Raw genomic sequence first — 26791 nt, 5'->3', positions numbered from 1 at the left:
ACGAAGTGAAAACTAAAAGGGGTCTCTTGGGTTTTTTTTTTTGCGGTTTCACGTGTTGTCTATAAAGTGTTTTTACAGGGGTGAGGGGCCGCTCTCTGTTGTATATGTTGTAAATATAGCTAGTATTACCGTCAATTACCCATAGTTTTGGTATCATAGTGTTATTATTTCTTAATTGGGAGTATGTTTAACAATATCATGTCTGCAGGAAAAGGATTAAGTATATGATCCTTTGCAAGCCCCGGCCACAGTTCAGCGTAATTTAAACCAATCTATTTAAAGCAAGTAAAGATTGATTTTCTGGATATGTGCTAGAGTATTATCTTGCGCTTTCAATGGAAATTAAATTGTCAAATTAAAGAAATCATTAGAATAAAAGAAACTTAAATTTTTCATTTGATAATTAGTTGTATTTATAACTAAAACTGAATGAAAGGTACAGAGTAAAACTTTTGACTAAGTCAGTGAAAAAAGGAACATTCACATTTTTTCCATGGTCTTATTTAAAACCATATAACCCTTATTATATATTTTCCTTCATTTTAATTACACAAAGGCTATCCAGATAGTAGATTACGTTTTGGAATTCAAAATAAACAAGGTATGGAAAAAAATTACTATGTTTAGTTGACAGCCACTTATACTACTTTTCAACCTAGTTGCCCCCCCCCCCAAATTTAGGCACTTATCACATTGATGAATGAGTTCGGCAATTCATTCCTCTTAAAATCCTGCCCCATGATTTTTGTGGGTTTCTGTCAATGTTTTTGTACCCATCTTGAACAAAAATTATGACAATTGAGCTTATCAGTGATGATTTCGTGGTGCAAACTTAGCGAAATTTGTGGAAAACTAAGCAACAGTTACGTTACCGTGGATTGTCGGCTTTCTCGGAATTTTTTAGCAAATTCTACAGTCACTATGCTGGCTCTTTCACTTCGCTCTTCATCATGAACGTTTGATCGGTCATTTTCAGATCGAATGCCCCGTTCATGCGCTCCACCTTCAGTGATAATGTTGTCCCCATATCCCTCACAAAGTTGCCGATAGGTTTCTATCGGTTTGTAGTTTTTTACAGATAAAAACCTTATTACTGCACCTACGACACAGCCCGCGGCATTTTGAGCTAATGGAGATACTTTAAACTGCCACTGTAACCCTACAAGATTCAATACGAACTCTTCACTAGCACGGCTAGATACCTACTGAGCGGCGTAACGAACAGGCACCAATGTGGTCGCGTAAGATCCATTCCTCGTGGGTACAGACGGAAATGTAATCTACTTTCGGGATAGGCCTTGTACATTTAAAGGCAATGTGGTGTAAGATATTACTTAACAAATCATAATTTTACTTTTTTGTTGCTTGGTATTATTAAAACTTTCTTATATTTATTCTTCATGGAAAAGAGACAGCACTAAACAGAGAGTTTGGTCAGACGTGATTGAGCAATCCGTAGTTTTGCTTTACGTTGTGTGTATGAATTAATCAAATTCGGCAATTGTTATTATCTGTTTTCCTTTTAGTAAACGAAAGAATAGTCAAGTCACTAGCGGCTCGTCTCAAGCTCGAACGAAATTGACTTTCCACAAGCGACAGGCAAATCAATCTCAAATTTCGCCTACTGTTGGACCTTCTGGGGGAGTAGAACCTACGAAACTGACTGTTCCTTTGGCTCCTACCTATGTGAAAACCGGAATGAAGGTGTGTATATATTATTATCATGTGTATTTATCCTCCTTGTAAATAAAAAAAAAAGTCTCCCTTCTGTGAATAGTCAATGTCTTAGAAAATGTGATCAATAGTGCCATTGAAAGTAAGCGGTAAATACTTATAGCCAGGGCCATAGAGAGCCAAGATTTCCCCTCCATTCTTTTTAATGGCTCCCAAACAAGAATTACCGCATCGGAATTTTCTTCTAGAAATAACAGAATTTTAAGACATTGAGATAAACTTTAAAAAAAAAGATGGGTCGATCAGAAAACTTAGATCTCTGGCAGGCTGTTGCTATAGTCCTGGGTATTGGAACCGAAGAATTACTCGCAATGTTACCATGACTTGTTCAATGGGAACGTTTTGTTATTCTGCAATGAATATTTTGGGCTGTAAACTATCGCATTAATTTTCTAAAAAAATCTTGATGGCAGATCTTATGAATTTTAAATTGTTATTCAGCAGAAAACGGATAATTTAACGTTATGGAATACGAATTTTCTCATCAAAGAATAGAATATCGCTCTGGGCCCCTTTGAGGCTGGGATCCAGAGATATGACCAATCCCTTTTGGTGATTCTGATTGATGCGTGGCAGTAGTTTATTATCTGGATGACATACGCAGGGGGGGGGGGGGGGGGTAGGCTTGGGTCTCACTTTCATTCCCGGAAATAAAACGCTTTTTAATTGTCTCTAAAAATTGGGGGGCTAAGGTTCTCAAAGCTCCATTAAATGAATAATGGCCCAGATCCTCTCAGGAGAAGCAATCAAGAGTTGTCGAAAAATAAACAGCCCTCCTTATTAAAAACTTTCTACTTTTTACGGTTTCTGTCAACTTCTTTAAACTTATAGTTTTCCATATTGTTTGTAAAATATGAATATTTGGTGAAAACTATTGTGGCTAGTAATTAATTTCTGATGAGTTCTATTTCATAGTTTTTGGTCATTGATTTGTTTTTTATAGTTTGGTTAAAATCAAATTTTATTTTCAATCACGATCTGGCTTCGTTTACGTTAATGTTTCTGTGGACACTGGTGCTGGTCTTTGGGCGTTTTCTGTTATATTGGGAACCATATTGTTGTGTGCTCTCATTAAACCACACGTTTGCTGTGGTATCAACAAACGAAAGCTCTCTCTCTCTCTCTCTTTCTCTCTCTCTCTCTCTCTCTCTCTCTCTCTCTCTCTCTCTCTCTCTCTCTCTCTCTCTCTCTCTCTCTCTCTCTCTCTCTCTCTCTTTCTTTCTTTCTTTCTTTCTTTCTCTTTCTCTTTCTCTCTATCTTTCTGTATCTAATTATCTAAATAGCATATGCTTCCAAATCCTGGGATTTTAACAATTATTGAAGTGATTATGATGCTATAAGGATTCTTCTGAAAATGAAGAATAAAAGAAATATGAAATAGTTTAGGCTCTCCTTTTTTGTTCTCTTTTTTTTATGTACATATATTTTTCAGCCGCCTATGGAAAAATCCCCAGCATGTAGTGTGGGTCCTTCCCCATACAGTGCTGGACCTCGTTCAATGCCTATGCTTTCGCCACAGGCTGTACATAGTGTAGAGCAACCTCCAGCCTCAGTTGAATCCAAAGCAACACCATATGATTTTGTCAACTCTGCGTCCAACGTACACCAGTCGCCTGTGAGTAACCTTGGTAAGGATCCTTTCACTCCGAGATCCGTACAGCCGGCTGAAAACAAGCCAGCTAGCGTTGAACCTCTACTGGATGCGGACGCAGATAATGAGCCATCCTTAAATAGTCTTTATGACTACGGAGTTACGAAAGCCTGGTGAGTAATCATTTTTAACTATATTGTGGTCATGGTAGCAATCCTGGTAAAGCGAAGCACTTGTTCTGTTCTTAGCAGAATGACGGAATCTAATGTTGAGGGGGAATTTAGGATAGAAAGAATCTGTTGTTTTTGTTGATTTTGAGTATTTACCATTACAAAGATAATTTTTTCACTAATACATAATTTATCCGTTAGTTAAAGCTCGTGGTGCTCTGAACAGATAGAAGTTTAAAATTTAGGCTTGGATACATTATTTAGCATTGAACCTTTTGTGTTCGAATAAACTGTTAGCATATTGTGAAGTCATACTGTTGTATCAGTAGTGGGGGATTCAGTTGTCAGAAACCTCATCTCTCTTTATAAATAATCCATTAATTGAATGAAATGTAGAAATATAAGTATAACCTCTAGTATAACCTTTAATTGGGACAGGGAATAAAGTGTTTAAAAGAAGCATATTCCTAAGTATTTAATCTTGCCGGTTGCTTTCATTAAAAAAACACATTTCTGTTTTTCTTGCTTAATTTCACGAAAAACTATGCAACTTTAGATTTGCTTTCCTATACAATATTAAATCTGTTCATGGCAATATTCTTCTTATTGTGAATTAAAGTGTTTTTTTTTTTTTTTTTTTTTTTTTTAGGACATTTTGATTTATAGACCCTTCTTTTAAATTCCAAAAGTATATGATGTAGTTTAAGGGAAATTGACTGTAGTGGATATTAATTGTAGTTATTTTAATGGTATTTCATTTATATTTCAAGAAAAGGGATTCAACAGATAGGAAGATGCGCAAATCTAACCATTTTACCTTTTCTTCAAAGAATAATATAATTATATTTCTCATAAAAATCAACAAGTCAAGCGAAAGATCATATAACGTCCTATACGGCTCGTAAGAGAGAAACAATACATTTTCGCCATGGAAAATATTTTAATAAAAATTATAATGAATTGTCAAAACCATAAGGATAAGACTAAGACGAGAGAAAAATCGGAGTCTTGAACCGAAAGGTAGTGAAAACTTAGGGGAAAAGTTTAGGTGAATATTGAAAAATGATATCCTTTAAATAAAAAAACAAAAACAAATTATGTACCATAGGCAGGCAATCCAAGTGACCCATTAGCATATCAGATATATTATTAAAAAAAAAAAGAAAATGAGAGATGAATGTAAATCCTCATGCCTCAAATAATAATTTGCTCACAAAGTCAAGTTTTACCCTCTACCTAGTAATTTTGAATTCATGTCTGTTTTCTTCCATACTATGATGTTTGTATTATCCCGCTCAGGTTATTACCTTTCATCTATCTCTTATTCGTTAAATATTGCTTTTAATTTTGATAGATTTTGTCATTTTTCATTTCTCTCTCTCTCTCTCTCTCTCTCTCTCTCTCTCTCTCTCTCTCTCTCTCTCTCTCTCTCTCTCTCTCTCTCTCGCTCTTACGCTCTCTCGCTCTTTTTATCAAGGAAGTGCTGTTTTGGTATGGAATTAAAAAAATTATTTTCATGTCTAGGCTAAATCATCCTGTGAAGAGCTTAAGGTATCAAGACATGCACCCCGAAGGAAAAATAGCCATAGACGCTCGAGTAGGACCAGACGATGGAGAATTTCACGAAGTACGGCCTTCATCACAGCAGGAAGGTGAAGAGCGAGGTGTTAAACGGAAAGAACCTTTTCGTGTAAGTAATTTTCCTTTTTCTTGTCCCTGAAATTTTTCATAGAAGATTTAGTTTATTTACTCTCATGAATGGGTGATTTCTGTGTTATGCCATAGATTTTGCTGGTTAGAATGGTTAGTTCTGTAAAACTTGAGATAATGTATTGTACTTTGATAGTCCTCTGGGTGATTTTCTTCAGCCTCCTAAGCCCATGTCCTTCTGTCCGTTCGTTCAAGTACCTCAGGCTTTATTACTACAGCCAACCGAAAAATATTTTTCATTTTAGGAAGAAGATGACTCAAAGCTGTATACTTTAAAGGGGCTTGAGCCTTCATATAGTGACTTGGACAACATGTTTGAAGATGATACTCCTGATGGCAGTGATCCAATTCCTCCCACCCCACCAGGATCAAACAAGCCTTCTGGTAAGTACATGAAAATGAATAAAGTTGCCAGTCTAAGAAGGGCAATGTCTCACAAAATCTTATTTTGAAGTAGAATTTTGCCTTCTTTATGGCACTTGGTATTAACCAAGTGACATATAGCAGTCGCCAATTGTGTCGGTCTGTCTGTCTGTCTGTCTGTCTGTCGGTCTGTCGGTCTGTCCCGGTTTTGCTACTTTAGGCACTTCCAGGTAAGCTAGGACGATGAAATTTGGCAAGCGTATCAGGGACCGCACCAGATTAAATTAGAAATAGTCGTTTTCCCGATTTGACCATCTGGGGGGGAGTGGGGGCCCGGTTAATTCGCAAAAAATAGAAAAAATGAAGTATTTTTAACTTATCAGCGGGTATTTGGATCTTAATGAAATTTCATGTTTGGAATGATATTGTGTCTTAGAGCTCTTATTTTAAATCCCGACCGGATCTGATGACATTGGGGGGAGTCGGAGGGGGAAAACCTAAAGTCCCGGTTTTGCTACTTTAGGCACTTCCAGGTAAGCTAGGACGATGAAATTTGGCAAGCGTATCAGGGACCGGACCAGATTAAATTTAGAAATAGTCGTTTTCCCGATTTGACCATCTGGGGGGGGGGAGTAGGGGCCGGTTAATTGGGAAAAATAGAAAAAATGAAGTATTTTTAACTTATGAGCGGGTGATTGGATCTTAATGAAATTTGATGTTTGGAATGATATTGTGTCTCAGAGCTCTTATTTTAAATCCCGACTGGGTCTGATGACATTGGGGGGAGTTGGAGGGGGGAAACCTAAAATCTTGGAAAACACTTAGAGTACAGGGATCGGGATGAAACTTGATGGGAAAAATAAGCGCAAGTCCTAGATACATGATTGACATAATCGGAACTTATTTGTTCTCTTTGGGGTAGTTGGGGGGGGGGGAGTAAGTCTTAAAAATTAGAAAAATGAGGTATTTTCAACTTGCGAACGGGTGATCGGATCTCAATGAAATTTGATGTTTAGAAGGATATCGTGTCTTAGAGCTCTTATTTTAAATCCCGACCAGATCTTGTGATGGGGGCGGGGAGTTGGGAGGGGGAACCTAAAACTTGGAAAACACTTAGAGTGGAGGGATCGGGATGAAACATGGTGGGAAAAATAAACACAAGTCCTAGATAGATGATTGACATAAACGGAACGGATCCGCTCTCTTTGGAGTAGTTGGGGGGGGGGGGGGTTAATTCTGAAAAATTAGAAAAAATGAGGTATTTTTAACTTACGAACGGGTGATTGGATCTCCATGAAATTTGATTTTTAGAAGGATATCGTGGCTCAAAGCTCTTATTTTAAATCCTGACCGGATCTGGTGACATTGGGGGAAGTTTGGGGTGGGGAGACCTAAAATGATGGGAAACGCTTAGATTGGAGGGATTGGGATGAAACTTGGTTGGAAAAATAAGCAAAAGTCTTGCATACGTAATTTACATAATTGGAACGGATCCGCTCAATTGCGGGGGGGGGGGGGTAATTCTGAAAAATAAGAAAAATAACGTATTTTTAACTTACGAAGGAGTGATCGGATCTTCATGAAACTTCATATTTAGAAGGACCTCGTAACTCTGATATCTTATTTTAAATCTCAACCGGATCAAACGTAATTGGGGGGGGGGGGCAGTTGGGGGGACCGGAAATCTTAGAAAATACTTAAAGCGGTGAGATCAGGATGAAACTGGATGGGAAGAATAGAAACCTGTCTAAGATACGTGACTGACATAACTGGACCGGATCTGCTCTCTTTGGTGGAATTGGGAGGGGGGAGGTAATTTTGAAAATTGAGGTATTTGTAACTTACGAAAGGGTGACCAGATCTTAATGAAATTTGATATTTAGAAGGATCTTGTGCTATAAAGTTTAACTTTAGGTTCTGACCTTCTCACAAGTGCCAAATGAGCTCTTGGCTCTTCCGACCTCGTACCATATGAGCTCTCGGCTCTTCCGACCTCGTCCAAATGAGCTCTTGGCTCTTCCGACCTCGTACCATATGAGCTCTCGGCTCTTCCGACCTCGTCACAAGTGCCATATGAGCTCTTAGCTCTTGTTTTTTCCTCAAAACGCGAAAAGTAGGCTTTTGGAAATTTCCTGAAACACTACTCTTGTGTGCTTGTAATAATCAGTTTGATACTCTTATTATTTGCATAGCGCAAATTACAGTTTATACATTTTCACAATTCTTTTGTTCTTTTTTCTCTTCATGTTCTTAAGAAAAAAAAAACTATTGCTATTTTCTCAGTCACTTTTCTGGTTTCTGTTTTAGGACAATAGTAATAAACAAAATAGTTTTTTTGCAACTATTCATTTGCTAAGAACCAATGCATGTATCAATAAGGTATCATTCTCAAGCAAATGCTTGATTATAACAATAATATGTTTTCCTAAAGGCTTTCAGTACTTAATTTAAAAATAAAATATTGTTTGTTAAAAAATTTTCAATGGGAGAGATAAGATTTCAAAAGCTGGAAAATATATTCTTAACTAAGTTTTCGAAGATTTATTCGCAAATACAAAAACACACTAAAAGGAGGAGGCACGTTATTCACTCAAGCTTAGTTCCTCCTTCGTCTTTTAGCCTGGCCGTTTTTCTTTATCTCAAAAAGATTTGGGCCAAATCCCCCAAGTTCATGAAGGAAGGGTACTAAACTTATAGCTTCATTTACAGGGGCCCCATTTAGTGTCATCTCTTGGCTACCTCTTGGCTACCAACCGCAATCGTCAGAAGGAAGTATTTCTTGCTCTGTTAGAACTGTGTCAGCCAGTATTGTCATACTCTTAAGATGAAAATGTGATTTCTTGTTAGTTGCATTATATATTTTATTCCATTTTAAGCTTGTTTTATAGCTTAAAATGTTGTTTTAAATCTTCTCTATATTTGTATTTCCGCTTCTAAATTGTTTGCCCAATTTAAATATGTGCTAATTAACAATTATTTTTCCGCGAGGTAACAGAAAATGGTTAGTACAATTTTGGTTGAGAAAGAGGGATTTATTTTTATGAGTGTACTAGTGTACTAGGGATTTATGAGTGTACTAGTTCGTGCACTCGTCGAGGAATATCAGCAGTTGTTGAATGGGTCTAAAAATGCTCAATATCCTTTTTCACTTCATTCCCTTACAGTTTGAATTCGAGTGAATCGAATGAGCCTGGGTTTGTCTTTTGTTATATTTCTCGCCTTTGGCTAGAAAGCTTTCATACATACCGTAGCAAATTACTCGGATAACTTGCTATTGGTCTCCCATAATAATAACCGAAAGTAAGAGTTTAAATGACTCAGCTTCAAGATTCGCTTAACCACTGATCCTTTCTTGCAAAGTAAAAGTTTTAGGTTTATATGTATTCTATTTAAGTCATTTCAAGTTTTCAAACGTTGCTTGTTAATGGGTGTTGCAACTATTATTTACTTATGGATTTTCTTGTTTTGTTTTATAGAATCCGTCTGTGAAGAGACAAAATTGATCATTGCAAAGACAGCAATGGCCTCTCCTGGTGGCTTCCTGGGTCCTGCCGAACTCTCGAAAATGTTTCCGACGCCTCCCTCACATGAACACCCACTGCCATCCCCTATGGATGTTGGATCACCTCCAAGTCCCTACATTGAATTGGATAAAGATTTTGTATATAGACCTTTTCCTGTATCATATATCGTCAGTTCTGACACGTATAGTCCATTGTTGGACTTGCCTAGTTCTCGACTGCCTCCGCTTGTATTAGCCAAAGAATTTGTATATGTTCCTGAACCGAGGCAGATGCGACAGTTTAATCGACCGCCAAGCTTACCAGTCAGGTAACATAGTAATTATTTGTTTTCACACTTCTGTGTTATGCTCTTAGGTCCAATAGGATCTTGATGAGTTAGTTAACTTTTTATAAAGTTTACCGAAAGAAGTTTTTCTAAAAGATGGAAAAAAGTTTTATTGAAACCGGAAGCAAACCGGAATCTGCTATGAATAAAATTAGACAGGAACAGAAATTACCTTAAACAGGAGTGGGGCTACCACTCCCTCAAACCTCCTAATGGCTAAAGTGTCATTTGCGTTTTGCTGAAAGCAGAATGTATTTGAAACTGTGCTTTTTATTTGGCTTACATAGAAAAATAAAAATACGAATCTTTTTCAATTCACTAGCAAACAAATAATGATTAGCCAGTTAATTTATATACGTTTGAAGGGGATGGATCGAAAAGAAACACACTATTATTTTTTTTATTTTATTTTTTTAGCCTAATGAAACTGAATCAAGGGTTTTAAATATCCCCAGAAATAAAAAATAGAAAAGATTCCTGGAAGGGCGGCATTTAATTTAATTGTAATGTGACTTCGTTTCTGGTCGTGTTTAGTTTTAATATTGTTTTTCGGTTTCCTTTATTTATTTATTTTTATTATTTATTTTTATTTTTTTTACTGCGCATTTTGAAATTAATTTTTGCTCACTTTTCAGTTGACGGTCTTTTAATATGTGCTAATTAGCAGCAAAGCGTGGCAGGCGATAGGCGTACAAAAAGAATTATAGAGTATACTCTTGTGAGAACTGGGTTCCCCATCCCTTCGCTCTTCCCCTGAAAAAACTGGAGTTTACATACAGACAAAGCGAATTATCTTGTAGCGATTAATGAATATTTTGCAATGTTTTGTAAGTGTTTTTTTAAAAACTACGATGAGGATAGAAATTTAAATTTGTGGTGAAGTTGTAATCTTTTAACCAAAATTTTTCAAAAACTGTAATTTTGTGCTATAACTGCTGATACACTTTTTCTAAGAAATTTTTTGTGGGTGGGAAGGGGGATTTTTAATCATACAGCTTATGAATCTGCAGAACTTTTGGCCTTTTATAGGTCTGTCGCCATTTTTCGGACATCTTGGAGTGTAACGTATCTTACTCTGTCATTTATATATATATATATATATATATATATATATATATATATATATATATATATATATATATATTCAATCTTTTTATATTCTGTTTTAAACTTGTGAAGTATTTTTACCAACAGGTTGTAGAATTGGACTTATGGATTGTACTAAAATTTATAGAAAAATAATTAAAAATTTTTGTAATCACTTTTTTTATTTGGGTATTGCAAAGAAAATTCAAGAAATTTACTAACGTGTTTTAATTAAGAAGGGCGTATAGTGATATTAATTTTTTATTGGAAAATTTCGAAGAATTTTAACAGCTTTTAATGTGTTTCACTAAATTCATTTTTAGATCATTTATAATATATTAAAGCAATACTGTTTTGGTGTATTTAAGCAAATTGAGTTTATTTTTGAAAGTAATATTGTTTTTTGTTTTTTTTTGCTCTAGACTTGATATACGAATATTTCATTTAAAGATCTGAATTAAATTCTTGCCTAAATTTTTAGATAAAGTGATAAAATCAATTTACGTGTTAAGGTAAAATTGCAAATATTATAGAGATATCAGTGAAGAAACTGCTCTGTTGGCGCTGAAACGGATGGGATTGGAGGAGTTAGGGACTCATTGTCTCTAATCACATAGTGCAAACACAAGGAGATAAACTCATAAGAATGCGCACTTACTACTGAGGGGTAGGTTTGCTGCCCCTACCAAAGGGCTGAGGTGTGAAGCCGTTGAGCCAGCCGGTCGTAGACTAGTGCCAAATTTAGGATTTAAGACATTTGTGATTGACTTGTCTGAAATTGGTAGCCTTTGTGGTAACTTGCTGGGCAACTGACTGAGAAGTCTAAAGTGTTGAGCCTCACTTAAAATTTGGTTTACATATGCCCAAAGAGACTGTCCCCGAGAAAGGCTAGAGTACTGAACTATATTTATGTTGTCCAGAGCTAGTAGGCTTCTAAGTTTCATAGTCTGGGAAGTTTTCGAAATTAAGGAGCCTGTTAGCACATTTACCGAACAAAGCCATAAAATACATTGGGGAAATCTGCCTGGCAGTAGCAAGGAATCAATCAAATATCAAGCGGATCTGGGCACTTACTTTCAGAATGCAAGTCAAAAATTCGTCGTTTTAACACATGGAATCAAGGTTCTTATCCCGTAATTTTTAAGTGGATTGGAGCTTTTTTTTTTCAAAAGTTATAAAAAGCGTGTACGTCTTTAAATCATCATTCTAATGTTCCATTAGCCAAAGAAAAAAAAAACTGCTTATTTTTTGCCGAAATGCAAGAGGTGGGGGGGGGGATTGGGATGGGTAGCTGGCCCAATAGTGTTTTCCAATCATGCATACTGATAGTCTTGGTGTGATCCCGATTCAAATGAAGTGCCCTATGCCTTTCGTACTGCTAAAATGCTGACGTCTGGTATAGAATGTAGGAGTAGCTTCTCACTTCGATGTTTCAAATCAGACAAGTTAAAAATATTTGTCTGATTTTTGTGTAAACAAGGTACAAACTGTCCATCGAGTTTGTCCGTAGCTTACACTTTGCTCGTTTCTGGACTGGGCCAGGACCTTAGTCGTGTTTGCATCGCGTAACCGATGTGTTGCACACACAGTGTTGATCTCTGAGTGTTTTTGCACCGAGTTTTGCTCCAAATCAGTCTGCTTCTTAATGTTGGCTTGTTTTTGCACAGGAGCCAGGGTGTGTGTTTTTTGCAGCAATTCGTTCTACAGTTTGAATTAAACTCGTTTGTGTTTTCAAACTTAGAATAGTTTTCAAACTTCAAACTTGTTTTCCTTGTACGATTCTGGTTTCAACCTGTTGTAACCTGTCTACCTTCCACCAAACAGGAGGTTGCGGAGTGACGCTGGTGTTCCGTTGCTCCCGGACATAATTTTATCTACCATCGTTTAAATATGAATACTTAGCAGGATTCCGATTTTAACAAGGCTCTGCATCCCTCTTGCTTCTAACAAAACGTACCTGAGAAGAATGCACGAATCTCAGGGCTCTTTTGCTTTTCTTGGTTGTGCTTCCGAAGGCTAATTTTCGGAATCGTATCATTCTCAGTAAAATGTTAGGCTAAAAATTTGGATTCATTACCAGGTGAGGGAAGGGGGTTCAAATGTAAACAATACAGATTAGACCATCTGTTTTTTTTTACTAGTGTTTTTCGGCGCTTAAAAGGGTACCTTACCTTTTAATGTTTGCTCGAATAAGTCCCTTTTTCAAAGGATGTCTAGAGGTAAAAAAGATACAGTAGAGGGGTTGATTTTTCGCCGATTTCTTTTGACTCTTAGAAGGGTACTATTAGTTTTAATTACCGCTCAAATAAGCCCCTAGTATCTCCGACCACATCTTCAGTGCAAAGTGGCAAGGGATCTTCCCTTCTCTACCAAGTATCCAAGAGAGAAAAAAAACTGTAGATGATGTGTATGAGACACGTCATTCTACTTAGTCAACGCTCTTGCATGGATTTTGATGGTTTAAAGAAAACCAGTCAGCAATATGCTCTTCTGACTTTCAAATTTAGATTCAGCTATGAGTGGGAAATTCTTTTTTGGAGTTGTTCATATTATTTGAGAAGCCTCTGTTCTGCTTTTTTCTTCTTCTTTTTCTTTCCTTCGAAATATAGGCCTTTGGGCACTTGTTAACTTTACATCTGGTTTTACGTAAAGTTCAAATAATTTTTAGACTATCTCTTCTATAAATTAACAAGAACTAAAACTTAAAGAAAAGTATTATAGTTAGTGAATGAAGCTATATATTTTGTGGCAGAGTTTGTTCAGAACATAACTACTTAATAACCGTTTCGAGGATGAAAGATCTAGGGACGAATGTGTCAACGCGATGCAATCTATCCTCAAAAACTGTGACGTAAAGCGCCAACTACCATTTGTATGTTAAGAGCGAGGACTGAGGGGTGCTTACCTGTTTTTCTCCTTTTTTTTATTTAATAGAAATGAGTAACGCTTCAATTTATGCAATGTATTAAAAGCTATAGGAAATTCTAGGAAATGTTGGAATTTAATGTGGAAACTAAATATTTCTTTTGAAGAAATTTTTTTGAAGCTTTTATTAGCTTTTGAAGCTTTGATGTGAGCTTTTATTATTATTTTACTTTCTTTCCATAAATTTTTACAGTGGTTTCTGGACTTCTAATGAACTAGTATATTTATGGAAACGTGAAAACAGCAGCTTTTACTACATATCTGATGTAACAAACGAAAAGACAGAAAACCTTTATTTCGCTTATGGTGAAAACTTTTTTCTTCTTTCGTCTGGTTCGTCCGCGATGTCGTGATCTTTTATTTATAATCATTAGATTATAATCTAATTGAAGTTTTTTGTGATTGACCTAATTTGTTATTTTCTATTTACAGAGCTCCAATTCCTCTTGTTCCAAGGCCTGGTGTGTCTCCCATATCGCCATCCCCGTTCACTCCTCAGAGAAATAGTCACGCAACGGGAATGCCCACTTTACATGCTAATGCCCTGTTAGTGAATGTTTTACTTAGTGACTCTTTATTAAATGTATTTAGAGACCATAATTTTGAGAGTTGTTCGTTATGTGTGTGCAATGCGGGTCCCAATCTAGTGGGCAATATAAAGGGCCGTGATAGCGCCCTATACCTTCCAGATGCTTTAAAAAAGAACCCAACGGAAGACGATGCCATAGTTTGCGATTGTGGGTTTAGTGCCTTAGTGAACAGAAGGCTAGCCTCTGGGTAAGTCTGTCCTTACAACATTTGTGACCTTTTTTTTCTTCCTTTCTTCGATCTGAATAGAGTTTATTGGAGGGGGGAGGGGCAGATATCAGTATTTCCTTACTAACTACATGGGTGCGCTTAACTAGTGTTTCTCTGGAGTTGGGAGTTTAAGGTTCAGACTTCAACGAAAGGTTATTTGGGCTCAAACATTGCTGTTACACTTGCTTTTTCATGTTTTTTTGTCACAAAAATCCTGGTATCGTAAATTTGAGCCTCTTTTCCACTAAGAATGGTTCTGAAGAATTCATCTGCAAAAAAAAATTAGAAAATTATTACCTAAAATTATGCTTTTGCGCACGTTAGATCTTTCAAAAACCCCACCTCCCACTCTCCAAAACGTTGACTGTATCCGATTCGCTTTATTGTGCCATAAATACTGAATTTTATCTTTATCACCTCGTAGTGGGTTTTATTACTATTGGTAGACTTAGAAAAGAACACTAACATATAATTTTATCTTATTGTACTTTTTATTTGAGATAACTTTGAGTTCAAAAGGAATGACTGACAAACTTCTCTCAGTATGAGAGAGAGGCAGTGAATAATAACAGTTTGGAAACATGTCAGCTTTCAAGTTATTATTCTGCTTTTCTTTTCTTTCGTTAATTGTACTTAAAAGAGCGATTCACTATTAAATTATAATAACTTCTAACATATTGCATTGTTTGGAGACAATTTCATGTTTTGAGAGAATCTTTTGATAAGAATTGAAAATTATGAATGACACCTACCCCCCCCCCCCAAAAAAAAATGACCTTTGTCTCTCTAATGCAAGGAATTCACTCCCTCTGTATAATGAAAGAAATTGTTGGATGAGATTGGATCACATCTTATAAATGAATGTTAAATTAGCATGTTCTTTTTGGTAATACAGATGGGCTAATAAAAATTAATGTTTTCCTTAGATTGTGTGGGAAAAGGCTTAGAGAACATATTATGAGGAATTGGGAGGATGTAAAGTTAGGAGCTTGGAGATTGGAATCCAGGGGGACAACACAAGTTGTTTTGTAGGCCTTCTTCTTTTTATCTGTAGTAATTTTGTCCTTCAGTTAGATCAGTATTTTCTGATCTTTGTTTATGTTATACATAAAAAAACACAACATAAACGATGTTTGTTTTATTCTTATTCAGTAATACTGTGGCTTATGATTCTTCTTTTCTTGTTTAATCTGTCTGTTATGGGACACTAGTTTACATTTCTGACTTACGTTACTATAAAGTCTCTAGGTGTCAGTAATATTACATTGAAAAACCAAGGTTAGATTCCATGTGGGCAGAATTTTCGAGCTTTTAATCATTTTTTACTATTGCTCGTTGAGTCTGTACTGTAAGTGATGCTGAGAGCTTTTAATCGTATGAAGTTTATTTGACCCAAACTGAAAATATTCATGAAGATTGCTTAATATAGGGTTACCTGGTATTTACAGTTTTTTTTAGATTTTTGTTTATAAATAATTAAAGATGTTCTTAGAAATTCAAAAAATTTTAGGACCTTTCGTAAAATATTAGATGTGCTTGTATATTTCTACTAATGTTTGTGTTTTAACACTTGTTTTTTTTTTTTAATTTCCTCGTTTTCTGTTCCACTTTATCCAAGAGCCAGGGAATAGTCAGGAATGTATGTGGCTGGTTAGGCTCTTTTAGAATTCCTATGAATAATTTACATTAGAACCATTATACATTAGTAATGAACCATATTTTACATTAGTAATGTACATTAGAACCAGAACTATATGTCAAATAAATATCACAATACCTTTTTTTTTTGTCACCTCTTGTATCAGCTCTGAGTGTTTTAAAAATTGTTACTCTCATCTTCAATTCTATTTATGCATTGACTAACCTTCTATTTTTTCCTCTTTAAGATCTGGTCTGTTTTATGAAGACGAAAGTGACATATGTGGGGTTCAACATACCTATGATCCAGCAAATAACCGTAAAATACCCCTGCAAAATCTAATTCAGACCCTTTGTAAACTACCGCCCAAAGAAGCTTTACAATTGTTCAGTGATTGTGGTTTTCCTCTGAGCAATCAGACGACTGGTGACAACCCAGTTGTGATTGACCATCCTGGACAGACATTAATTGACTTGATACGAGATCAGTGTAATGTTGTGTTAAATGAATGTAATAGCCTATGTTCCTTATCGACCAAATCTCCCGTTGTTGAAAGGATTTTGAATCATTTAGAGTTTATTGATGGCTGTGAAATAGTGCAGATGGTTATGGAGCAGGCAAGAATAGGACCAGACCCATATATGGGTCGATATGATCCTTATTATCAAAGGCCAGAAAAGACGCAGCCCAAACCGTTGCACCGGTGGCCTCATGTGCAGACTGTTACTGCTTCTTGTAGTCAGGATGTGTTAAGAGTGATGAAGTGTTTACAACCTCTGCTGCAGGAAGCTACTCAAAAAAGAAGGACTCCAAGATTATGGGAGGCTGGATTTACTGTTCAGGGACCCTTAACGTGGCGTCAGTTTCATAGAATTATTGCCAAAGGTATGAATATTAATATTTGGAACACCATAAATATACTCTGAGTTTTGCATTTAAACAACAAACATACTTAGAGGGGGGGGGTACGTAAAACAAGCCAATGTGCTAGGAAATTTTATTTGCATCATAAGCAAAGGATAATTGTAATGAAAATATGTTTTGGAAGAACTGTAGACCCCATCTGTTTCATAGCTGGGAAGAAAAACTATCTTTTGAGGATGGAAAGCTCATTGACTTGACAATGTTCACAATTTCAAAGGTTGACAATGTTGTCTTGACATTTTGAAAGGTTGTCTAAAATTAAAACAGAAATTTTAGCAACTTTGTTAGAAATCTTGTATTGTAGCATGTTTAAAATTAGAAATAGATTAGCTTCTTTTCTGTTTGAATAAAAATGGGAAGTCACAATACTTCATTAATTGTTATTTAGGTAGTTTAAGCCAAAGCCGTTTCAAATAGAACATGTATATCATTATATGACATTGCTATTCGATTCTATAAACATTGATGAGATGCACTAGAGTTTTTAGTTAACATGTTAGGAGTAATAAGATGAAAATTTGATTATATTGATTTATGATCATATTTTTAAATAACGTAGAGTACATTTGTTAAAAATTATGACAAAACTTTTCAAACATAGATTTAATTTGTTTAAGTACTAGCCTAATACTTTTTTTTTCCTTTCCTGTATAAGTTAATTTATTTTCTTCGTTGCATTATTAAAACCGCGAAGAAGTGTTTAAGTCAGTTTAATAGAGTTCTTCTCTTTATTTTTGTGCTTTAACTGACCTTCATTGTCCTTTTATTTTTATTTTGTTGTTTTTTGTTTTGTTTTTTTTTACAACATTTCATTTGATTTCTTATGTTGAACAAAATGTGTCATTTTGTTTGTACTCTTGGCTCTACAGTACACTATTAAATTAGGAGTTTTTTGGGAAACCCTATCCTGTCCATTATCTTTTTGTAATTATATTTTTATTAACTATTAAAAAGTTAATATGTTTTCCTTTTGCCATTTTCTGTATCCATAAGTACATACAGCTAAACTAATAAAATGTTATGAAGACTCTCCTGGTTGGAACCTAGATGGCATCATCAGGGTGGGCAAAATGTTGTTTTCTTCTTCTTTTTTCAAAGTCCAAAAAAGGTATTTTTCAAAATATGTTGTGATTCTCAGGATGAGATAGGTGAGGAGAATTCTTATCCCCTAAATTTGTTTCACCAAAATTTTGACAAGGGCTGAAAAGTAAATTTCAGACAAGTATCATCTGTCTTTTGAGTGGCAATTTCTTTGTACCAATCTTCCAGGGTAGACCTTTTTCTCTTGCTCTCCCATGTGCAGGTATATCCCGCTACTCTAACTCTATTCATTGCTTAAAACCAGTATTTGCATTAATTCTATTGGCTCTTGTTAGGCAATTAAATATATACTGTTCCATATAGCAAATTTTCCTTTCTTTTAGGTACTGATGACAACTGCGAAGCACTTCCCATTCCTCTGGTTCTGTGTGGCTTTGATCGTGACTGGATTTGTGTTGGTCCTCATTCTTTTTTATATTGGGAGCGACTCACACTAGAGCCCTATGCTGCTCAGAGGGACGTTGCATACGTTGTTGTTACTCCAGATTCCGAGTATTTAGTTTCATGTGTAAAAATGTTTTTTAAGGAAGTTTCGTCCACTTACGAGGTTAGTTGAGTGGTAGAATAATTAATTTAGCTATAACACGTTATAGATGAAGAAAGTAAGGAATCTAGCTTGTGTTGTGGAACTTTGGGGCCCCGTCTTGTAAACAAATTTGTGACTGCGCAAACAGTTGCACTTGCGTAATTTTAGAAAAAGTGGTTAACTCCCTAAAAAATAGATGCAATCTTAATAAAAACTACACTCTCAAATTCATCATTTCTGTGAACTCTAGAGCAGTGGCTAAGGGCCTCTATCTACAAAAACACGAAAATTTCGTATTTCCTGGTGAAATGCTGTTGACCGTTTTATTTTTACTTTTTTCTTTTTATCAGGGATCATCGTGCCGAATGTTGCTTGTAGAATGCAAGGAGTGGGTACATTCTAACAGGATTAGGAAGTTCTGGTGGCCATCTTAAGCGACAGAAAAGATGGTCCAATAGCGAACTACCAATATCTTCAACTTAGTCCTGTAAAATGACAATTTTAGCCTGAATAAAGCCAAGATACTAGCAAAGAAAATAATGGGATGGTCACCCCTCTTAGAACTATATAAAAGTTATTTATGTAGTGTATCCAGGCTCAGATTTACCAATAGGCCCGGGCCTAGGGGCGAACAACTCCAAGGGACGTAGTAAATTATATCATTGAATGATTTTTTTTTCTTGATAAAAACTTGACTGATTTTAAAACAACAGGCATTTCTTGGCCACTTATAAACTTTCAGATGTATCCCAAAAATGTCAACTGAGAGTTCGGTATCACCCCTTTCTTTCATTACTTTTGGCTCATCAGTTACGATCTGTTCAGTGCCTCCACTATCCCGAAGGTTCTAGTTTTCCCCGAAAATCTCGCAATGACACTTGGGCCTAGAAACTTCAAAGCTCTAAATCCGGCCCTAAGTCAATACGCATCCATACAAAATGAGTGGTTATCATAGACTGTTTGTACAGCGACAATAATGGTTATACAATATTAAATAGTTTTTTATGGTATAAACTTATAGGGAGGAGGTCATTGATTCTAGGGGTGGGGTTGAAGCCTTGCAGAGTGTTCTATTTTATTTTTGTCCGAATTTTTAAGCTTCCTCAGGGGGGTCTGTCGGATTGAAATTTAGAAGGAATTTATCACGAAAGTTTCCGTTATTTAGAGGAATATTTGGATTTAGTGTGCAATCTGGCTGCTGAGGGGTGTCAACTTTCCTCATATTGTGAAAAAGTAGTTTCGAACAAGAATGTAAATTTTGAAGCATCAACATAAAATTAAAGAATGAAACATACCATAAAACTGACAAAAAAGAATTTTTATTGAGGGAACGGGTGGCCCTCTAACACTTAGGACTACTCTGAATATAATTTTAAAGATATATAGTTTATATCAAGTATATGTCTAAAGGACTAAGATTATAATATCAGCAAAATCTGTACAACTATTAATTTTACTATGAGTACAATTTAGCTGCAAATACAATTTAGTGTTTACAATCAGTTTTTGAAACTTGTATTTACTATTCCATATATGGAATAGACGTTGTGGAATCACAACTAGTATACACAGCTTAGTGTACTGCAACAGACCATCAAAAACATTCCACAGCCAAACATTCTCATGCGCTCTTTAGTATTGGTCATTTTCTTAGTGAGTTAGGTTTGTTCTCGATATGACCTATGATAATGATATCCTGATATCATTTTTAATTGCTCCAAATGCAACAGAAAGTAATCTAGGGGTTTTAATTCAGGTTATTATTATACCTAAAACAGGTTTAAAGGGTCAATGCTGCTATCTAGAGGTGATGTAGCCAGCCAGTTCAAAAACTCCTCTGAACTGGAAATATTGAAAAATTCTTGTCTGGAACGCCTAAAGACCTGAACCGTATCACTTTTCCCTCCTTTTAATTTTTCAGTTAGAGTTTTTCAAAAGTAATTACATTTTTAAATGCTCTGGAACCATAAAACCCTAACTAAAGCAACTTTTTTGATGATATTCGTTTATTAGACACCTTAAGCCTGATAAAATCTCCGATTTCTAGCATATGTTGATAAATGAGCTATGTTTCAGAGAATAAATGTTTGCTAGATAATCGTAACCTGGTGACGCGAGCATCGAAAGCTGTTCTAGTTTCATAAATCGACATTCAGGATTTTATATATATATATATATGTATATATATATATATATATATATATATATATATTTATATATATATATATATATATATCCTTCAATAAAACGCAAATGATTCAATTAGCTTTAGAGCTTTTACAGTTAGGGGGGGGGGGGCAGCTTGCGACTTCGAAAGTATACAAAATTTGCATATGATTGAAAATCATATGTATTTCGAATATTGTGCTTTAATTTTAAATTAATTTTTTTAATTTTTAAATTTTTAAAACGACGACAAAGGCAATATGTTAATATTACTGCTGCTACAAGCACTCTAGTACTATTACTGTGAATATTACTACCAATACTACAACTAGTATTACTAGTATTCCTACTACTACTACTACTACTACTCGGACTATCAGAGAATAAATGTTTGTTAGATACTCGCAACCTGGTGACGCGAGCATCGAAAGTTGTTCCAGTTTCATAGTCGACATTCAGGACTGCTGCAAAATTTCCTCCATCTAGTTGGACCTCAGTTCATCTATAAATTCTTGTAATCAAAAACACCTTTATTATGTTTATAAAAGACAACTTGTATTTTCACTTTATGGTAGGAAAATTAGCATTTATTTTTTTAAGGGAAGTATCAACTTTGTTGATTAAAATTTTCAATTTTCTTATTTTTACTCTTTTATTTTAAAGAATTGCCGTCTTGGGAAACACCGTCCAATCACCAGAGTTTTAAGAGACGGAATTCTTAGAGTGAATCGAAGTACTCTTGCCAAGCTTCAGTCAGAACCAATTGATGAATGGTTCAATGCTATTGGAGACTCTAATGTTGCCACGTTGTTAAAAGCTTATGCTCAAGTAAGTACCTTTTTGGTACCCAATTATAACCACGAACATTGGTAAAGGAAAAATCACCTCCCCCCTCTCGTAATAACCTCGTTGAAGAAAGGTTTTTCCAAAACATGTTAAAATATATGGGTTGGGAAAGATGTGTGGGTTGGTAATACTGAATGATGTATAAAAAAAGTTTTGATAATTTTTGTTTATTGTTTAAGTCAGTATTGACTTAAAGAAAAAAAATTAATTCAGTATTGATTTCCCCTAAAGAATGATGACCCACAACATAGGAAAACTCTCGATTGTTACAAAATAATTTACTAGCAAAGTTGATTTATGTATGATCTAACCTCTTACTATTTACTAATTAAAATCTAAGATTTTGTTGTAGAATTAAATAATGATGTTAAAACTGAAAATATGCTGAGATTAACCTAACCAGTTGGAGCCTGTCACTCCCAACATATCATTTTGTGTGGACTAAAATCTGACTTAATTTTTACAAAAAAAAATTAAAGGGACATTCAATGTTCGATTGATTGAATATGGAAGTTTCGTAATAAAAAAAATTCGACTATGCATCTATTTAAGCTCAGCTGAAGTTTTTTAACGTCATTCTTTACTTTGTGAATGATTAGTATTTTGATTCTTTTTTTTTTTTTGTTGCAAAAATAATAGTCAAAATACATCCGGTTTTCAGCAAAGTGCAAATGACGCACAAGCTTTCTTTGTCCCAGTTCTTCTTTGTGGTAATTCTTAATTGAAGTTATTTGTTTGTTAGGAATAGTTTAAACCAAAACTGGTACAAAGGTTGAAAATACTTATTTTGGCTTCTTTTTTTTATCGTGGTAAACACTACCGGTGATTGTGAAAATAGAAACCTGCAAGGATTATGTAAAGTAAGATTCATTTGGTCTTAAGAAGCGTCAAATATCCTTTTTAGTCTGTCTGAGGAGGCCTTTCAATGCAAGAGGATATATGCATTAATAGAACATAAAGCTTGATATTTATTATAGGTGATTCCGCACATTTTTAGCATCCTCCGACGAAGTTCCCGGATCTTCAGTCGTTCCATACTAAGGTCTAAAAATCCCTAAAACTTGCCAAAAGTTATGGCCCCTGTTCGCAGCTAAATTTGAAGAAAATATGAAATAGTCAGTTAAGAACTTGTGACTCGGCTAATGTGGATTAGCCCAGTGAGAGTTGATTGCTGGTCCAGTTAATTAAAATAAACTAAATAACCGATCCACCTGAAACGGATAAGAAAAAGTATAAGAATATACAACGATTGAAAAAAAAGTAGAAAAGGCAGAAAAACCAATTGATTTACTTCGCCAGAACTCGTTTCAGTACTTGCTGTGACAGAATTATGAGTTAATGCTAAAAAAAAATTCCAATCAGGTCAACATTTGAAAAAAAAGAAATGTAGTTTTCTTTTCATTAAAAAAAGGTAATAATTTGCGCTTGTACTTTCTGAGACATAATTAAATTCATTCAAAGAAAATCTTTTTAAAAACGCGTTTTCCCAGACATGAAATATATTAATTTGTTATCCTGCTGCCCAGAGAAGTAATTTTGAACTTGAAAGTGTGGGGCAGTTATGTCTGAGAAGTCGTGAAATATGTCTGAAATAGGATTGCCCTAAGATTTCAATTTCACTTTTAAGCAATATCAGTTTTCCAGATAGAAAATAAAAATAATGTGTTTCTTTTACAGATAAGTTTTTTTTTTGGTAAACTTTCATACAAAAACTACGCATGTATCTCCTACAAGCAACAAATAATCATATCATTTTGGTGTAACCCCCATGCTTCGGTGATTTTTAGAAATCTTACCCGATGTTGTGGGTCTGTTCCAACATTAAAAAATATGGGACAGTTTTTTTTTTTTTTTTTTTTTTTTTTTTTTTTTTTTTTTTTTTTTTTTTTTTTTATTGGTCGTTTGGTGTTGGGTAAATGCAGTGAGTGAGCTTCGCTATGTTTTGCTTTGTATCGCTCTTATTTACATCTAGCCTGATATTTGTTATCAGTGAGTTCAGAAACATTTGAGATTTTGGCTTTAATGAAAATCAAACTATATTTATGAAATATGTACTTGCTATGATCTACTTTGGAATTATATGTTAAAATCTTAACCCAAAATATTTGGAGCTTAGTATAAGTTTAAAAATTATTTATAGTTTTGATTGGTGGAGAGGGAGTTGTGGATTGGGGAGGTATTGGGCTGTATTATTTGCTTTAGAGATTGATTGAGCTTCTACTCTGCTAATAGTGCTCTAACTTTGACTACTAAATAACTTCCTTTTGTTTAGGCATGTCGTAACAGCTTGGCACCTCATTTGGCAACCCTGCCTCTTGACCATTCTCTCCTCGAGTACAACAGCGGCGGGCCAAAGACAATGGCGCCACCTGTCACAATTACTAACGCAAACGACCAAGAAAATCAACAGCAACAGCAAGCACAACCTGCAGAAGACAATTCTATGGCAGCTCAAAATCCGCAATACCCAAATCAAAGTACAAACAATCTGCAATCTCAGTCGCAGCAAGGTAGATATATCCTTTTGATTCTATTTCTTTCTTTGATTTTGTTTTTCTCTTGCTAAGATTCTTAATGTAATTTTTTTTCAGTCTTTGGGGGAGGGAGCAACCGATAAACCTAGTTTTTTTTCCGTTTATCCTTTCTTCCTAATCTAATATTCCCGCTATGGGAGTAACCAAAAATAATATGCTTTTTAGGAAATTTTATAGTTTTGTCAGGTAAAATTTCGATCACCTTATCCATCTTTAATTTATTTTAGAAATATATTGGAATGAAGCTTGCGTAAATGCAGAAAGAAATTAAAAGCAACGTGAAAAATGATTTAGACGGTGAAATAGAAGTTCTTCAGAGTCAATCAGTCAATAAATTTGTGGCCCGAAATTGGCCTATAATGCAACTAAGTTAGTTACCCTCCAAACCGTATTCAAATAATTCACCAGGTTTTCATCGGAATATAAAGTCGATTAAATCTGTGATAATAACCAACTTTAAAGAAAAAGAAAGGGGGATAATGAATCATCAAGAAAAAAGATGAAGTCAAAACGGAAAACAAAGCCATCAGCAAAGGTGAAAAATAAGAGAAAATGTAATAAAAATAATTAATAAGTAAAAATAAGTAAAAATAAGAGAAAATGGCACGAACTTCGAGATTACACATTAGAACAGTTTTGCTTCTTTTTTCTTTTCTTTTTTATGACCCTGTCCCCTATCCTGAACGAAAATTCTTACAAATTAACCTAAGCGCAACGCCAAAAATATCTCGAATTTCTGCTGTTTCTTTCAGTGCTGACATTTCATAACTTCTGAAGCTAACTGAATGTAGGATATAGTAATTTTTCAATGATATAAAAAGCCTACTGGCCACAATAATGGCATACTCTCTTTTCGTATAAAACCATTATTCAATTTATAAAATTGTATCGCATAAAGAATAATTAAGGTAATTTCTCCTTTCCCTGAATTAACTGGCAATAAAACACACCCTTCACGATGTAAACGAAATCCTAAAACAATTGTTCCTTAACAGAGGGAAATAACAATATCCGACACTGAAATTCTGAAAAAAAGAACACTGGATTTTCGAACAGAGTTGGCATAATTTGTACAACGGAGTAATAGCAGAGTAAAATTGTGCTATTGTAATGGAGTATATATTACTGATGAGCGATTACTGATGTTGATCTCTTTATTACTCCTTTCCTTTGACTTGCTATATTAGTTTGATTAAAAATTGAAGATATTAGTATCTAAAAATTATTAACTAGAAATGGATAGTGAAAGACTAAAATTTTTAAAGGTTAATTGCAAAGGTAAAGATTTTTTTTTACTTCACAAGTACTAAATGATAGTCACAAAAAAAAAAGAAAAAAACAAGACAATGAAGTAAACGACATAGACAATGCTGAATTCTTTATCTTGAGAAAATCTGCAAGTCCATATAGTTATAATATTTTTTATAGGAATTTACCTTACTCGTAAAGAAAAAGTAATACCTAGGAACACTGTAAGAAATTAGCTAATATCTTTAGTTAGACACTTAACGAAAGACACAGTACCGATTATGTTTGCATAATAAGTGTTTAACTAAGGTAGAAATTTCTTTTACTTAAAAAAAACTTCATGAATGAATCATTACGAGAGCTAGAATATATATATATATATATATATATATATATATATATATATATATATATATATATATATATATATATATATATATATACTAGCTTTTGGGGTGGAGTTGGTGGGGGTGCTTCGCCCCCCCCAAGCCCCCCCCCCCCCGCGCTCGTAAGTCGTTACGCGCCATTATAGTTATGTCCCTATGTCCCACCTGTGAATATAGATAAAAGAGAAAAGATTTCTCTTTTCGTTATATATATATATATATATATATATATATATATATATATATATATATATATATATATATATATATATATGTTTTTAACTACGTAAAACTTGCGAATATACACATTCTTCGATGTCTCATTGTCTGTGCATATAAATAGATTGTCAGGTTTACCGACTCTTGAACATGCAACATAAAATTGTCCATGGGAAAAACAATCCGTATTCAGATCTATACCTCATTATTCTAATGATTGCCCTTGAGCTTTGTTGATGGTGATTGCTAATCGAACATTCTCTGTGTCCCGGTCGTCATTTATATTCCCAGTATCCTGGTCGTCATTTGTGTCCCAGTGTCCCAGTCTGTAATTTCTCTTTGAGCGTCCCGTTCGTCATTTATATTCCCTGTGTCCCGGTCGTCATCTGTGTCCCGGTGTCCCGGTCTGTAATTTATCTTTGAGTATCCCGGTCGTCATTTATATCTCCCAGTCGTTATTTGTGTCCCAGTGTCCCAGTCTGTAATTTCTCTTTGAGTGTCCCGGTCGTCATTTATATTCCCTGTGTCCCGGCTTTTAGTTTTCTTTTTCTCCTTTATTTTTCAGTTTTTTTCCTTTTTTTTCTTTTTCAGTTTTTAGTTTTTTTTTTTTTAGTTTTTTTATTAGTTTTTAGTTGTTTCTTTTCTTTTTAGTTTTTTTTGTAGTTTTTACCTTTTTTTATTTTTTTTTATTTTTTAGTTTTTAGTTTTTTACTTTTTTTGTTTTTTTTAGTTCTTTAGCTTTTTTAGTTTTTTTAGTATTTTCTTTTTAGTTTTTTTTGTAGTTTTTACCTTTTTTAGTTTTTTTCTTCTTTTGTATTAATGCTAAAGCCAAGGTTCAAACCTGGGGCCTCTCGGACCTAGAACCTGAAACATAACGCTTTATCAACTCTGCTACTTCGGCTTGAATACATTCGTTTTGAGCAGCTTCCTCGGGTGTTGCCAATGTAGGTTCTTAAGTCATTTTACAATTAGAAAT

General features: G+C 34.7%; 1 protein-coding gene across 1 annotated transcript in view; it reads left to right on the top strand.

The window, feature by feature from the left end:
• Positions 1-26791, top strand: part of LOC136033803 (mediator of RNA polymerase II transcription subunit 13-like) — a 79307-nt gene that overhangs the window by 24142 nt on the left and 28374 nt on the right. The window contains exons 7-16 of the mRNA XM_065714717.1: positions 1527-1704; positions 3167-3498; positions 5020-5185; positions 5451-5589; positions 9045-9399; positions 13861-14205; positions 16113-16750; positions 18214-18437; positions 21246-21410; positions 23701-23938. Of these exons, the coding sequence (XP_065570789.1) occupies positions 1527-1704; positions 3167-3498; positions 5020-5185; positions 5451-5589; positions 9045-9399; positions 13861-14205; positions 16113-16750; positions 18214-18437; positions 21246-21410; positions 23701-23938 (2780 nt within the window). The remainder of the gene's footprint in view (positions 1-1526; positions 1705-3166; positions 3499-5019; positions 5186-5450; positions 5590-9044; positions 9400-13860; positions 14206-16112; positions 16751-18213; positions 18438-21245; positions 21411-23700; positions 23939-26791) is intronic.

This window comes from Artemia franciscana, chromosome 12, assembly GCF_032884065.1.
Source record: "Artemia franciscana chromosome 12, ASM3288406v1, whole genome shotgun sequence".
Taxonomy (NCBI): Eukaryota; Metazoa; Arthropoda; class Branchiopoda; order Anostraca; family Artemiidae; genus Artemia; species Artemia franciscana.
Note: the sequence above shows the minus strand (reverse complement) of the source record. Positions and strands in the feature narration are given on the sequence as shown.